Below are 15,381 nucleotides of genomic sequence, written 5' to 3' on the forward strand. Positions count from 1 at the left end.
AGGGGATCTTCCCTAAGGCTTGTGTGAGAGAAACAGAAAGAGATAGAGAGGAAATGAGAGAGAGAGTTATCAGGACCATGGACATGACCCCCCTCAGGCTTTGCCTCCTGCCAGTCCCATAAGAGTGTCACTTTCTTTTTATAGAAGTAGAAGAATTTACATGCGGACGAAAGGAAAGAGACACTGAAATGAACATTGAACCACAATCGTGCACAACAGGGTAGAATGAGCATCCAAGATGATTGACCGCAGTGCAGCACAAACTAATGAAGGAATGATTTTAAGAGGCATCACAGCCAGCGTTGTCTTTCAGAGTCACCAACTGAATGTGTATTTTTAGAGGACATAAATATTAAAGAAAATTATTAAAGTGTTGTGGAAAAAGCGTAGGTTTTATGTTCTAAGGAGTGTTTTTTAAAACTAACAAATTGCATTTTTGTTACATAAATGCTATATTCAGAAAACTAGTTTGATAATTTATGATTTCCCATGCCTTTATATTTGAAGGCTTGCATGTGAAAATAAATATTTTTGTGATTTGCCATTTTCTACTGTATCCAGTGGTGGCTCTTGACTGCTCATCCGAGGGGCGCAAATTTAAAATAAGTGTTTGGAGTTTCATGTGTATTGCTTGTGTTTTCAAAATATGCGTTTGTTGCATGTTTGTTGCGTCATGTGAACCGTGTGCATCAAGTGTTTTGTCAAAATACTAATACTGTAAGTGCCTGCTGCTACACAATCGTCAATGTTTATGATAAAAGAGACGCTCACATTCACAAAATACACGCAAGACACTCCCTTAACAGTAAACTCTGATTACGCATGAGATTATGGGGTATCTGGCAAACAGCGAGCGTCTCTTTTATCATAAACCCTTTAGAGCAGGCAATTATTTTGACCAGACACATGATGCACATAGGATCCCTCAATGCGCAGAACACATATTTTGAAATTATGAACCACACACGACGGGCTACATACATGTTGTGGCGAACTTCGCATCAAGCGCCCTCAAAAAAAGAAGTCACCGGCCGCCACTGACTGTATATAAAAATCATCCTACACAATGTAAAGAACATTCTATGAAAATGTACACTGAGTAAGGTCATGTCAAAGATTGAAATTAATATGAAATCAAATTTTAATGCTCGTAATCTCAAAATTAGATTATACAATTCTGACAAGGTCACATTTAATGTTGATGCCATTCAACCCCCTGCTTAGTGGAGATTTATTTCCAAAAGTTCCAATAATTTTCCCCATGATTTTGTGTTATGATGACGGTTGAGAAGGAAATAAGGTATATCTGCTGTTGGACATTGTTAGTTAGAAATAAACTAAATTATTACAGTAAATAAACTGCTTAGTTTAAAACACATCTCTGAACAAACACCCTTATGTAAAAGTAAATTCAAAGTTGGGGGAAAATGCATAATAAGTGGCCCAAGTTATGACACTGTTTTATATTCACCTCAGGGTTTTTGCATAATAAAATCTGAGTTAAGTCCACCTGCATTACCTTCCTGCTGTTGGGCTTGTTTAGAGGATAGCAAGACAACAAAATAATTTTAAAGTGAGAGAGAGAGAGAGAGAGAGAGAGAGAGAGAGGGAGAGAGAGAGTGAGAGTGGTGGTCAGGGAGATTGTAGCTGCCTGTTCGTTTGGCTGCTGTAAATGCGTTTGGTCCTGATAAGCAGCTTACTCTTCCTCCCCTGTATCCCAGCACCCTCCCCCATCACTCTCTCTATCTTTTTCTCTCTCTATTTCTCTCTATTCTTGTATCTTTGTTCAGATCCTGGATTCTAGGTGCAAAGAGGTTTGAATTTAATGAGTGTGTTTGCATTCGTCAGGGTTGCACACATTCAGAATTAAACCGAGAATGTGTTTTAATTCATAATTTAATTGAAGTTAGCTGACAGGATGCACAATATTAATTCACAATGAATAAAAGATATGGAATTAAAACAGGGTGTAAAGAAATACATAAAAATGCAGTAATTAACATTTTCAATAATGCATTGATATTATTACTTTTTATGTGAAATACCCATAAACACACACTCAAAACATATTCTATTTTAATGAACGTTCATTTGATATTAATTAGCAATGTCCACCAAACCAGTTTATTGTTTTCTCCGCCATATATTTATCAGTTATTTGGCATGTAACTACCCACCACTGTCTTTTTTCAGTTTCCTTTGGTTCATTACTCAAAGACATTCATTCAGTACTCTTAGCTCACATGTGCAATTACATCAGTGAGTCAGGTAAAACTTTATACTAAAGAAAGCTTATACACATTACCCTGATCTATCTGATTGTTTGAGGAAGCAATTGAGCAATTAAAAACTCCAGAAATACCTTATGTTGTGCAAAAACCGTCTGCATACCTCAGACAGAAACATATGGTTCACAGAATGGAAGTTTGTGCTGAATGCCACTTTGCATTAAATCAAAAACTGCAGTGTATGTGTGTGCTTGCTATTGTCCATATGTTATTGCCCTTGCACTTCTGTCAGACACTTTTAAAGATTGTGTATGGTTCTTTTGTGGTTTTCATTACTGTACTTATTTTTATGAAGAGAGTATGCATGTGTACCACAGTCACAGGGAGTGGTTGTAAACCAGCACCACAGAGAGAGTGAGAGAGAGGATGAGAGATTAGTAATCCTTTGAAACGCTTTCAAATTCCCCATTTCAAAGTCTAGTGGGTCGACTGAAGACCATGGCTCTTAATTTGTCTCTTGTTCACTGATGCAGACAGGTCACAGGGTCATACAGGCACACATGCAAACAACCCACATGAACAAATGTTTGGTATACAGAATCTAATACACATTATTTCATACATTCACACTTTAACTCTATATGTTATTTTTATACTGACAATTAAGTGGTATTTAAATGATTTGCCAGTATGGTTTGTGTACCTCAAGTATTTCCAAGCTGTTCCAAGTAGGGCCTTCGTATACAGTAGCACTCCAAAAAAAATGTATGCCAAGTTTTTAAATTTTGTCCCAGGCTCAAAACAGTATAGATTTGTAGTATTAATGTTCTGCCAAAAATAATTTTTATCAACAGTTCATAGTTTAAAAAATATTTTAATTATCTTTATATTAGTTAATAAGTGCATTGTTAATTAATATTGTATGTACTGTATTTGTTCTAACCCTCGTTTTGTCCTTTATGTGTCTTCAGGAACAGGTTGAATATGTGTTTCTGATCATCTTCACTGTTGAAACGTTTCTGAAGATCCTGGCATACGGTCTCGTCATGCATCCGAGCTCCTATATCCGCAATGGCTGGAATTTACTTGACTTTGTCATTGTCATTGTAGGGTATGGGCCTCTTTAATATACTTTCAAATGAGTCATTATCAACCTAGATGACATCATTGCCTTTCTCCCATGATTCACTTGCATATTAATTCACACAGTTGATTTGAATTCAGGTTGTGTAATTGCCAACAGCTGTTCTCTTATTGTCCTTTTATCGTGCATTTCTATTTTTCTCTTCTCTCATTTTTTTCCCAAATATCACTCTTTCTGTATCTTTGCTCTCTCTTTCTCCTGGATTATCTGGATAGATTTGGCTGTCAGTCCACACACACTCGCTCTGTCTCTCTTCTTCCTCTTTGTCTCTTAATCTGACTTACAATACAGAGCTAACACACCAACATTTTGTTGCACTCGTGTGCATGCTGGAAGTTTAAATACTCTTTTCTTTTTCTAAAAAGTAATCAGTCTTTCATAGTGCACCACAGTTAAAACTCATCTTCTTTGTGGGCATAGAGTGTGTTTAAAGAGAGACGATCCCTCGAGCTCTGTCTGTCCTGCTAAAATGGGACTAAACAGCTGTTCTGGGGTCATTAATGGCCAGTTGGTCAGAGCGATGGTTAATTATCTAAAGGAAGATGACTGTGCCAAGCATTTAGCATCTTTTTGAGAGTTTTTTTTTACCATTGATTAGTGATTTCATGAAGCTCGTAGGCAGAACTGCTAATGGACAGGTGGATGTGATTCAAGCACAAAAAAATGAAACATCATTTTTTGAAGCTCAGTCCATCCGATGGGTATTTGTGTGTGTGCGCGTGTGTATGAATTTGTGTAGATGTTTGCATGAATGCACAAAAATGACTGAGGTGGGAAACCTGAAAATTATGATCCATCTGGCTTATGTTTCACAACACCAGTCTCTAAAGACCAGTTCATGGTGCCCTAACAGACAGCAGTGAATACCACCAAATACCACATTCCAGTTAGTTTTTTGTTGGGGAAATGTGAACATTCCATACTAGTTTATGAATTATCAGTCAGTGACACATTCTGCTATTTTATACACTTACCTAAAGGATTATTAGGAACACCATACTAATACTGTGTTTGACCCCCTTTCGCCTTCAGAACTGCCTTCTACATGGCATTGATTCAACAAGGTGCTGAAAGCATTCTTTAGAAATGTTGGCCCATATTGATAGGATAGCATCTTGCAGTTGATGGAGATTTGTGGGATGCACATCCAGGGCACGAAGCTCCCGTTCCACCACATCCCAAAGATTCTGTTTTGGGTGGTGACTGTGGGGGGCATTTTAGTACAGTAAACTCATTGTCATGTTCAAGAAACCAATTTAAAATTATTCGAGCTTTGTGACATGGTGCATCATCCTGCTGGAAGTAGCCATCAGAGGATGGGTATGGTGGTCATAAAGCGATGGACATGATCAGAAACAATGCTCAGGTAGGCCGTGGCATTTAAAGAGATGTTCCAGGTGTTCCTTATAATCCTTTAAGTGAGTGTATATCTATATATACATGAGATGCTTTATGTATACTCTATATATTTGTATTTAATAAACAACATATATGTGTGTTTTTGCTTTGCAGGCTGTTTAGTGTTGTCTTAGAGACTGTTACTAATAAATCAGGTGAAACTACTTCCCACATCCCAGGGAAGCCAGGAGGTCTGGATGTCAAAGCCCTCAGAGCCTTCAGGGTCCTACGACCTCTCAGACTGGTCTCCGGAGTGCCCAGTGAGTTTGTTTGTGTGTGTGTTTGTTATAGGAAACAATAAGAAAATATGTTTCCCAAAAAACTGCACTGGTATTTCATCCATTAGAGCACCCATTTTCTAAATGCAATATAGACTAAAATAAGTTCTCAGGCAGAAAGCAGTCACATACACTTGCGTTTTAAATAGTTGACATTTATGATGAAATTTTTTGGCATCATGATAATTGTTCAGCGTCCTGACCTGATAAGCTTGAATCATTGTTGTGACCAGAGGCTGTGCTTTGGCAGTAATTACCTTTCTAACCATTTCAACTCTATGTGACTTTCCCATTGAGAGATTCCTGCTCTTGGAAATATCTCTTTTTATTGTACTTTTAAAATTAAGCTTCATTTAAAAAAAGCTTGTCCACCTGCAGAAATGGACCAAATACTCATATACAGTATTTAGGCTGTATCAGTAGAGAAGATGAATGTTTTAAAGGTAGAAGCTTACATTGAATGTCATACAGTGAAAAATGTTATACAAAAAAAAACTTTCTGAAATGGTTCATGTTTTATAAATCATGTTTTTTTTACCACCAGTACATCGACATCACTAGGTTTTTTACTGGGCCAGTTAGGTTTACAATACTACAAAGATTTCAAAGCATATTCTGTAATACTTTTCTTGAAGGAGTGTTCATAAGACTGGCATAACACCTTCATAATCATGATATGACACATGCCATAACCATGACAACTGTGACAACTGCAACATTTAAGACAACTGTCATCAAGTGTCATTCTTTCAATTATGTCATTTTTAATGCAAAGATGACATTGTTTGAGATGTCTTTGTTAGGACAGCTTGACATAAACCAATTCATCATAACTTGTCATGACAACTTGACATTACCAAGACAACATAACTGACCACTTTTTACCAAGTGATACAAATTTAATTTGTTTTGAAAGGGATAGTTCGGCCAAAAATTATATTAAACCCATGATTTACTCACCCCGAAGCCGTCCGAGATGCAAATGTCCGTCATTTTTCAGACAAACACATTTTCAGTTATTTTAGAAAATGTCTTATATCTTCCAGCTGCTAAACAGTAAAGTTATGGGGTCACGTCCTTCAAGTCCAAAAAATGTGCATATATCCTTCCCCAAAGAAATCCAAACTCTTCCATTACCGGAAGGGAGTTATTTTCGTTTGTAAAGTTTTAAATGTGGATATTTCTACAACAAAACAACCCTCAGAAGGCCTTTGTTTATCATCGTGGAGCCGTTTGGATTTTGTTTTGTGAGGGATAGATGCAGATTTTTTGCACTTGAAGGACGTGGACCCCATAACTTCACATTTGATTAACTGAAAGATCTAAAACATTTTCTAAAATAACTGAAAATGTGTTAGTCTGAAAAATGATGGACATAATGCATCTCGGACGGCTTCAGGGTGAGTAAATCATGGGTTTAATATCATTTTTAACCGAACTATCCCTTTAAGTGTCAATACTCTTGTCATTTAGTTTTATAACCTTGTCATAATATTTTTCTTGACCTCAACTACAGTGGTACAAATATAAATTGGCATTAAAATGTCTTTACGTTTTAATACTCTGTCAACTAGTTTTATAACAATGTCATTAATATTATTTAGTTCATAATGTTTTTTTTAAGTTTCCTCCATGTATTTTACAAATAAAATCAATCATTTAATAATAATAATCATAATAATCATAATTAAAATGTATAAAATGGTATTTTATTGCATTTGGAGACCGATTCACCTAAAATTAAATGAAAACAGTATTAAGGCATGCAGCATAGAGTCCATATCGCTGGAAAAACAGTTAATTAAATGTAATTAATTAATTAAATCGATTAAATGTTTTGTACGTTTTTTTTCTATGTCAGAAAATTTCAGAACCCTTTGTGTGAGGAAGGACAAGTTCTGTTAGTTTTCTTTTTTTTTTTGTGTATTGTGCACATACATAAAGTTAAGTATAATATTTTGACGTGTCTGTTGCATTTTGTTTACAGAGTATAAACACTTAATGACATTTAAATGACAGTTTAATGTAATGTTAACCCATAAAGCTAGGCACTTTCTTAAGGTTGATAATTATCTGCTATGTCATGTTTATGACAGATTTATTACAAGTTTTAATGCATTGGTTTATGTCAAGTTATAATAAAAAAACATCTCAAACAATGTCATCTTTGCAATAAAAATGACATAACTGAACAAATGACACTTAATGACAGATGTCATAAATGTGCATAAAATCTCCTTCATGTTCATAACACATGTCATGATTATGAAGATGTCATGTCAGTCTTATAAACACCCCTTCAAGTAAAGTGTTATTGCATATTCAAACTTTCTGGATTCAGGATCCTCTGGTCTTCAGATGGACTGGCTGCATACAATATTAATGAGCGCTGTCCATGGTTCTGAAAATACAAATTTCAAATAGACCTCTAGTAGTTACAAAGGTTAGATAAGCCACAACCAATTACTAAAGGCAATGAACGAAACATGAATACGAAACAATATCCAGTTAATTTTTCTGTAGAAGTGAAGGATGTATTAAAAAGCAATGATTTCTCTGCTGTGTGTGTTCAGGCCTGCAGATTGTGTTAAACTCTATAATGAAGGCAATGGTTCCCCTATTGCACATCTCTTTGCTTGTCCTCTTTGTCATCATCATCTACGCCATCATCGGACTGGAGCTCTTCATCGGAAGAATGCATCGCACCTGCTATTTTATAGGCACAGGTGACTACGCACAAACACAAAAAATATGTTTGTGCATTACACAGTTGAGGAGACTTTCCATATCTATCTGTCTGTCTCTTTCACAGATAATTACGCGGATGATGACCCACTTCCGTGTGCGTTTGCGGGTCACGGACGCCAGTGTATCGTCAATGGCTCTGAGTGCAGGGGAAAATGGGATGGGCCTAATGGTGGCATCACCAATTTTGATAACTTCTTCTTTGCCATGTTAACAGTGTTCCAGTGCATCACAATGGAGGGTTGGACAGATGTTCTGTACTGGGTAACTAAGCCATCTGCAGCTTTTAAGGCTTTTAAGTGATTGGTACGACACTGATACCATTGCATTTGCATGTGCATTCATCTCTGCAGATGAACGATGCGATTGGTTTTGAGCTGCCGTGGGTTTACTTTGTAAGCCTGGTCATCTTCGGATCCTTCTTTGTACTCAACCTTGTGTTGGGTGTGCTTAGCGGGTGAGCTTTTAGATGGTATTATTAAAATATAATAAAGTTGAAAACTAAGACAAAAAATTTTTTTTTAAAGGCGAGGTGCATGATCTCTGAAAGCCAATGTTGATATTAGAAATCACCTTAACAAACACGCCCCTACCCCAATAGAATCTGGTCCTTCTTTTGATAGACCCGCCCCACACATACACAACCCAGGCAACGATGTCGGTTAGTAAACATGCACCTTACTGCTGATTGGCTACAAGTGTGTTTTGGTACTCGGCTTGACTCCCTTTTCCAAAGTGTTTTTTAAAAATTCATGCATCCCGCCTTTAACTTAATTTGAAAAAAACAAAACAAGAAGCAAACTTAAATAATAAATGTTCATCAGAATTAAATGTGGTGGTCTGTTAAGGGTGTATGTGTGAATAATATGTCTAGAAAGTATGTGTATGTTTGTGTATAATCAGGTTTTTTGTGTATCGGTCTGCAAATCAGTTTGAATGATTGTTTAGTGTAGAAAAGCGACAGGATGGCAGATATCAGATGTTAATGATGTTACTCACCTGACTGAGACAGTTACAGATGCTGATGGCAGCAGATTTCCCGCAGACGTTCCAAAGCTTCCCGAATTCCCCAAAGATTCCTCCTCCCACTGCAAACCGTGTGTGTTTGTCTCTATGCTGTGTGTGTGCATTTGTTTGCTTGTCTAACAGGTCGTACTTGTGTGTAGAGAATTCTCTAAAGAAAGAGAGAAGGCGAAAGCTCGAGGAGATTTCCAGAAGCTTCGTGAGAAGCAACAGATGGAGGAAGATCTGTGTGGATATATGGACTGGATCACCCAGGCTGAGGACATTGATGAGTTCGATGAGGACGGGAATAGACGTGAGATCAACCCTAAGATTCCTAACCTCAACCTCCCTTCCCTCAACCATCAAGCTTGTATTCAACCCAGGCTCACTATATGTACCTCTGCCTATATATGTCTACATAATATAAAATGCGTTGCTCCAGGTACATATAGCTGCATCTGTCGATGTCCAATAGAGGATTTTCTCTGTTTTGTCATGTTTTTTTTTATGTTAAGTAACCCACCACAGTCACACAAGCATGAACTAAGGAATATATATGCAGATAATGTTCAGTGTTGTCTACTGTTTAATCTTGAATGATCTCGCCATTAATATAGCTGTAGATGCTGTAATGCCATAAAGGAAGAAGAAGAATAAACCACCATTAAAACAGAAAAAAAACGAATGCCTCTAGTGCCTCTAGTGGAGACCCCAACCAGAGTCTGTTATATGTACCAGGAGCAACATTCAGATTATTTTCATTTGCTCCTTCTGTTATCTTTTATATCTTATTCATTCTCTCTCTCTCTTAATTTTTTTATTCCTCTCAGGTGTGAGCTTGCGTGATCTCGCTCATAAGAAGAGTGGGAAATTCGGATGGTTCAGCCACTCAAACGATACCCACGGTAAGGCCAATCAGAGCGAGTCGCATGACCCCGTCGTTCCTCTTGCTGATCTATATATAGCCCCTCTTAACATTGTCTGGTCTAATTGTGTAATTTACATCTGGGGCTAGAAATCACATCTTGCTTGGACTTATATTAAGTGGTTTGACCCTATTTCACAAAGATTGCTTTTTTTAAACTGTGTTACTGTAGTGTGTGGCCGACATTGTTCTTTCTTTTTCTCTTTTTAACTGTCCTTCTCTTTTTTCTTCTCTGCTGCTGCATTTATATATGTTTCACACGTGCTACAGCAAGTCTTCCCGCCAGTGAAACAGGTTCTGAGAACACTGAAAATATAGATGAAGAACATACTGATTGTTGTGCTGCTTGCTGGTAATACCGATATACGTATTTATACATATATGTTATATACTATTGGGTTTTTAGCTGCACATTGAGTTGCTAGAAATGCAAATGCAGATGCAAGAGATTTCTATGATATGAAACTTATTTGTGGTCTAAAAAGTGAAATACTGTAGAAAATTTCATGGTTACAGGTCTGGGGTAGCACTTGAAAGTTAAAAAAGCTTTAGTGTTGAGTCAAGAATAATAAAACTGAAAAATGTTTTGTTATTCTTAAGAATAAAAAATCACTCCATTTGAGGTCCAGCTTTATCCAGTTATGTATCTGAATTAATATTTTTTAAACCTAAAGGTTGTTGAACACAATATTTGAGATCCCCTAATATATACATTACAGCATTTAAATCACAAATGTCACCACATTTGTCATTGTGTTGTCCTGCTGGCTTACTAATGGAAGTTATTATCAGTCATAATGGGCTGCAATCGCTTAATTTCTCAGATTCGACTCATTATGTTGTATCTCTTTGTCTCGAGTTCATTATATCGTCTTTAGCTGTCTTTGTTTTAGTGTCAAATGACATCTCTGTCAGGGACCCTTGCCAGGCTGTGCTGAATGCTCTGTGTGTTTGTCTATTTGTTGTTTGACTTTGTTTTTTAATTCCTTCACTGTTCATTGACCTCAGTGCTCGCATCATGAAGATTTCATGCTGGTGAGTATTTGTGTGTATAAATGCTCTCAACGCTTGTGGTTCAGGCTTCACCTATACTAGAAAACACAACTTTATTTTAGTCAATACACACACTAAAAATCATTTTCCTAAATCTTTTTATTTATTTATTTATTTTCCTCTGTTAATTAATTTATTGTTATTTATTTATTTAATCCTCTTTTCTGGAACTTGAATGTACATTTTTTGGGTGGGGAAGGGATAAAGTAAAAAAAGTATCAGAGAAAATGCTTGATATTTTTGATATCGTTAACTATCTTTAGTTATTTCAAATGATTGCTGTTTTTGATACACGATTCAATGTTGAACAATGTTCTCTTAAATTTAATATCTCACAATCTTCAGCAAAAATTAAGATAAAATAAACTAAAATATAATAAAATAAAAATAAATTTGTATGTGTTGTTATCTAGTAAAAATAAATGTTTTTATAATTCCTAAAAAAGATAAATTTACATGCAAATGACTTTTTTCAGAGAATATACTTAAAGGGATAGTTCACTTTAAAATGAAAATTCTGTCATCATTTACTCATCCTCATGTTGTTCTAAACCTGTAAGAATTTCTTTTTTCTGATGAACACAAAAGAAGATATTTTGAGAAATGATGATAAACACACAGCAGATAGTGACCATAGACTTCCATAGTAGGAATAAAATATATGATGGAATTTAATGGCTACCGTCAGCTGCGTGCTTATCATCATTTATCAAAATATTTTCTTCATCATTTATCACAATACTTCCAAAATATTTTTTCCTACTATGGAAGTCAGTGGTCACTATCTGCTGTGTGTTTACCATCATTTCTCAAAATATCTTCTTTTGTGTTCATCAGAAAAAAGAAATTCATACAGGTTTAGAACAACATGAGGATGAGTAAATGATGACAGAATTTTCATTTTAAGTTGAACTATCCCTTTAAGCCTTAAAATACACTGTCAGAAAAAAATTGACAAAATATGTACCCCAGCTGTCACTGGGGCAGTACCCTTTCAAAAAATATATCTTTGCACCTAAAGAGTTCATATTAGTGCCTCAGACAGAGGTACATATTGCTAAAAAATAGAGCTTATTAGTACCTTAAAGATAAAAAGTAGTATCTCAAAGGTACTTATTGGAACTTATTGGACTTGTTTGTGTTTAAACTTAGTCGTACGCTGCGTCGCTGGAACCGTTGCATTCGGAGGAACTGTCGTACAGCGGTGAAATCAGTGACATTCTATTGGTTGGTTCTGATCCTGGTGTTTCTCAACACAGCTCTGAGTGCCTCAGAACACTACAACCAACCAGAATGGCTCACCGATGTTCAGGGTATGTTGCTTTTCTGGAAACGGGGCAACATATGTAGTGCCCTCTTTATTTATAGACCTCTGATAGCTGATGTTTTTCATTGTCCTGCTATCTGGAACATGGGTTGTGATCATCTATTTTTGCTTTCTTTCTCTTCTCATAGACAGTGCCAATAAGGTTCTCCTCTCTCTGTTCACGGTGGAGATGTTATTGAAGATGTATAGTCTGGGTTTGCAGGCCTATTTTGTGGCGTTTTTCAATCGTTTTGACTGTTTCGTGGTGTGTGGTGGGATTCTGGAGACGGTGCTGGTGGAGATGGAGATCATGCCTCCTCTGGGCATCTCAGTGTTGCGCTGTGTACGCCTGCTTCGGATCTTCAAAGTCACTCGGTACTCAAGACTCTTATAATCAATTATTGTCATTATTTATGTCATTCCAAACCTTTGTGGGTTTTTTTATTATTGGTTACCTCAATGGAACTAGAATAAATAGGGAGTTTTTTTTATTTGATATTCTTATACTTTTTTATACTCATGTTTTCGGACCAAGCATTATTTTCTTCATTACATCAGCATTGCTGTCTTGTTTGTAAAATCCACTGTGCTTGCCTAATTTCTCCTCCACAGCCATTGGACAGCTCTGTCCAATCTGGTGGCCTCGCTGCTGAATTCAATGAAGTCTATCGCATCCCTCTTGTTGCTGCTCTTCCTCTTCCTCATCATCTTCGCTCTGCTTGGCATGCAGCTCTTTGGAGGGAAGTTTAACTTTGATGAGACACAGACCAAGAGAAGCACATTCGATGCTTTCCCTCAGGCCCTTCTCACCTGTTTTCAGGTAACATGTTTTCCTAATTCCATCAAGAAGAGTTGAAACGTAGTGTTATGCAATTTAATCACATATAAATTATTATAACCACATATAATGCTCTTTAATGCCTATATTGCAAAAAACAGAGAGAATATGTTTCAATGGGACATTTCACAAGACTTTTTAAGATGTCAAATAAATCGTTGGTGTCCCCAGAGTACATATGTGAAGTTCTAGCTTAAAATACCGTATAGATAATGTATTATAGCATGTTAACATTGCAACTTTGTAGGTGTGAGCAAAAATGTGCCATTTGGGGTGTGTCCTTTTAAATGCAAATGAGCTGAACTTCGCACTAAATGGGAGTGCCGTGGTTAGATTATAATCCTCTTCTGACATCACAAGGCGAGCCAAATTTCAAAGACCTATTTTTTACATGCTTGCAGAGAATGGTTTACCGAAACTAAGTTACTGGGTGGTTCTTTTACACATTTTCTAGGTTGATAGAAGCATCTGGGGACGCAATTATAACATTTAAACATGGAAAAAAGTTAGATTTTCATGATATGTCCCCTTTAAAGATCTTTTAAAGACTTTGACCCTACTATTATGATAATGCATACATAAAATGCATACTTCTCACAAATTCATATATTATATTTTTTTAATAAATAGTTTTTTTATGCAGATATTAACAGGGGAAGACTGGAATGTTGTGATGTATGATGGCATTATGGCGTACGGAGGCCCTGTTTTCCCTGGAATGATTGTCTGTCTTTACTTTGTGATTTTGTTCATCTGTGGTAACTGTATCCTTTCCATCCGAAATCATTTTTACTCATAATCTATCCATATGCATTTTTATTAATAACACACTATATGTATAAATTGTTTATATTTGTATGTGCCTATATTGTTTATTGAACGGATATCGATTTAACACAACATCTGTTCAGTGTTTATTAAGTCTTAACCACCGCTGTCTCAGATATCCTGCTAAACGTCTTCTTGGCCATCGCTGTCGACAACTTAGCCGGAGCCGATGGAGATGATAAAAAGAAAAAGTGTGTTTCTGATTTATCTCAAATGATTATCTCGAAAAAAACAGTAGAAGTGTATGATTCACAATCAGGGTCCAAGTTGCACCAAGTCAATCGTTTTTACTTTTTGCATTATTTTGAATAAAAATACATATTTGTTTCCCTATGACAATTTCATTATTACACAGTGGTCATTAACAGTATATTAGGTGCTTGGTGAGTGCCAGTTTTGGACCCTGTATATACAGTTATTAAACATTTGTGTAATTAATGAAATAAAGGTAGTGACATCATGCTATCTGTTGATCCTGGCAGAGATAAAAAGGAAGAAGAACATAATGAAGAGGTGAATGAAGAAGTAAAGGTATGAGGATCAAACTCTGCTCTTGTCCTTGTGAATGACTGTGTTTAACAACAATGAGTTTCTCCTTTTGTTTTTAATAGGTGGACATAGATGAGTATGAAGAAGAGGAAGAGCATGAGGAGGTAGATGATGAAGGTAAAGCACATGGACCAGTATATAGCAACTCAAATACAAAGGATTGGTTTTCTGTAACTTTTTTTTTTCCTTTCCATCTACCTATTATCTCTTTCTTTCTTTCTCTACACTGAAAGAAGGGAGAACTCAGCTAAATGTTGCTGACTTTGCTCCACCTAAAGAGAAAGTTCTGCCAATCCCAGAGGGCAGTGCGTTCTTCTGCCTCAGCAAGACCAACCCGTGAGAATGCATTTTAAATCACACACACTATCACAAAACATAACCACAGTCATTGAGGTGACCTGTCTCATCCTTAACTTACTACTTATTAATATACAATAATAATTTGCACGAAAGTCAATGTTATACAGTGTTGTGTATGTCTCATTGCAGGATAAGAGTGGGCTGCCATATCCTCATCCATCATCATATCTTCACTAATCTCATCCTGCTCTTCATCATCCTCAGCAGCATCTCTCTGGCCGCAGAAGATCCTATCAGAGCTCACTCTTTTAGGAACAATGTGAGTATTCTCCTCACAAACACACAGGAACATAAACAGTAATTTACTACAGCTGTCCAAATTGGCATGTTGGATGAGCGTTTTAGTGCCAGCTAAGGAACGCCTTACTTCAATCATTTTGACCATCAAATAAACACAGTCTCTCTCTCTCTCCCTCTCTCTCTCCTCTCAAAGGTGCTGGGTTATGCTGATTATGCTTTCACTTCTATATTTACTGTGGAGATACTGCTAAAGGTAACACCCCTTCCTGTCAATTAAACAGCTTGTCTTTTATCTTGATGGACATGAACTGTTACAGACAGGGTCATAGCTTGGATTTCTTATCCTTTAACTGTATTTTCATCTGAGCCCATAATCTCATACTCATCAGTGTCTAGTTGTTATCACAATCTTTGTTCAGTTTTGCTGTAAAGAATTATAAACAGGGTCCAAAACTGACACTCACCGAGCACCAAATGTGTTTGT

At 36.5% G+C, this 15,381-nt stretch overlaps 1 protein-coding gene across 2 annotated transcripts in view; it reads left to right on the plus strand.

Moving 5' to 3' along the window:
* The window catches only part of cacna1fb (calcium channel, voltage-dependent, L type, alpha 1F subunit), a 38,755-nt gene that overhangs the window by 2,107 nt on the left and 21,267 nt on the right, over nucleotides 1–15,381 (plus strand). For both annotated transcript variants that reach the window (XM_065246909.2, XM_073816222.1), the window contains exons 3-21: nucleotides 3,200–3,339; nucleotides 4,885–5,030; nucleotides 7,622–7,774; nucleotides 7,861–8,057; nucleotides 8,147–8,250; nucleotides 8,960–9,111; nucleotides 9,629–9,703; nucleotides 9,994–10,075; nucleotides 10,732–10,758; nucleotides 11,929–12,089; nucleotides 12,232–12,457; nucleotides 12,695–12,902; nucleotides 13,564–13,684; nucleotides 13,864–13,939; nucleotides 14,231–14,279; nucleotides 14,360–14,414; nucleotides 14,531–14,633; nucleotides 14,787–14,916; nucleotides 15,091–15,150. In XM_065246909.2, coding sequence (XP_065102981.1) covers nucleotides 3,200–3,339; nucleotides 4,885–5,030; nucleotides 7,622–7,774; nucleotides 7,861–8,057; nucleotides 8,147–8,250; nucleotides 8,960–9,111; nucleotides 9,629–9,703; nucleotides 9,994–10,075; nucleotides 10,732–10,758; nucleotides 11,929–12,089; nucleotides 12,232–12,457; nucleotides 12,695–12,902; nucleotides 13,564–13,684; nucleotides 13,864–13,939; nucleotides 14,231–14,279; nucleotides 14,360–14,414; nucleotides 14,531–14,633; nucleotides 14,787–14,916; nucleotides 15,091–15,150 — 2,265 coding nt within the window. The remainder of the gene's footprint in view (nucleotides 1–3,199; nucleotides 3,340–4,884; nucleotides 5,031–7,621; nucleotides 7,775–7,860; nucleotides 8,058–8,146; nucleotides 8,251–8,959; nucleotides 9,112–9,628; nucleotides 9,704–9,993; nucleotides 10,076–10,731; nucleotides 10,759–11,928; nucleotides 12,090–12,231; nucleotides 12,458–12,694; nucleotides 12,903–13,563; nucleotides 13,685–13,863; nucleotides 13,940–14,230; nucleotides 14,280–14,359; nucleotides 14,415–14,530; nucleotides 14,634–14,786; nucleotides 14,917–15,090; nucleotides 15,151–15,381) is intronic.

The sequence above is a fragment of the Paramisgurnus dabryanus genome, chromosome 11 (genome assembly GCF_030506205.2).
Source record: "Paramisgurnus dabryanus chromosome 11, PD_genome_1.1, whole genome shotgun sequence".
Classification (NCBI taxonomy): Eukaryota; Metazoa; Chordata; class Actinopteri; order Cypriniformes; family Cobitidae; genus Paramisgurnus; species Paramisgurnus dabryanus.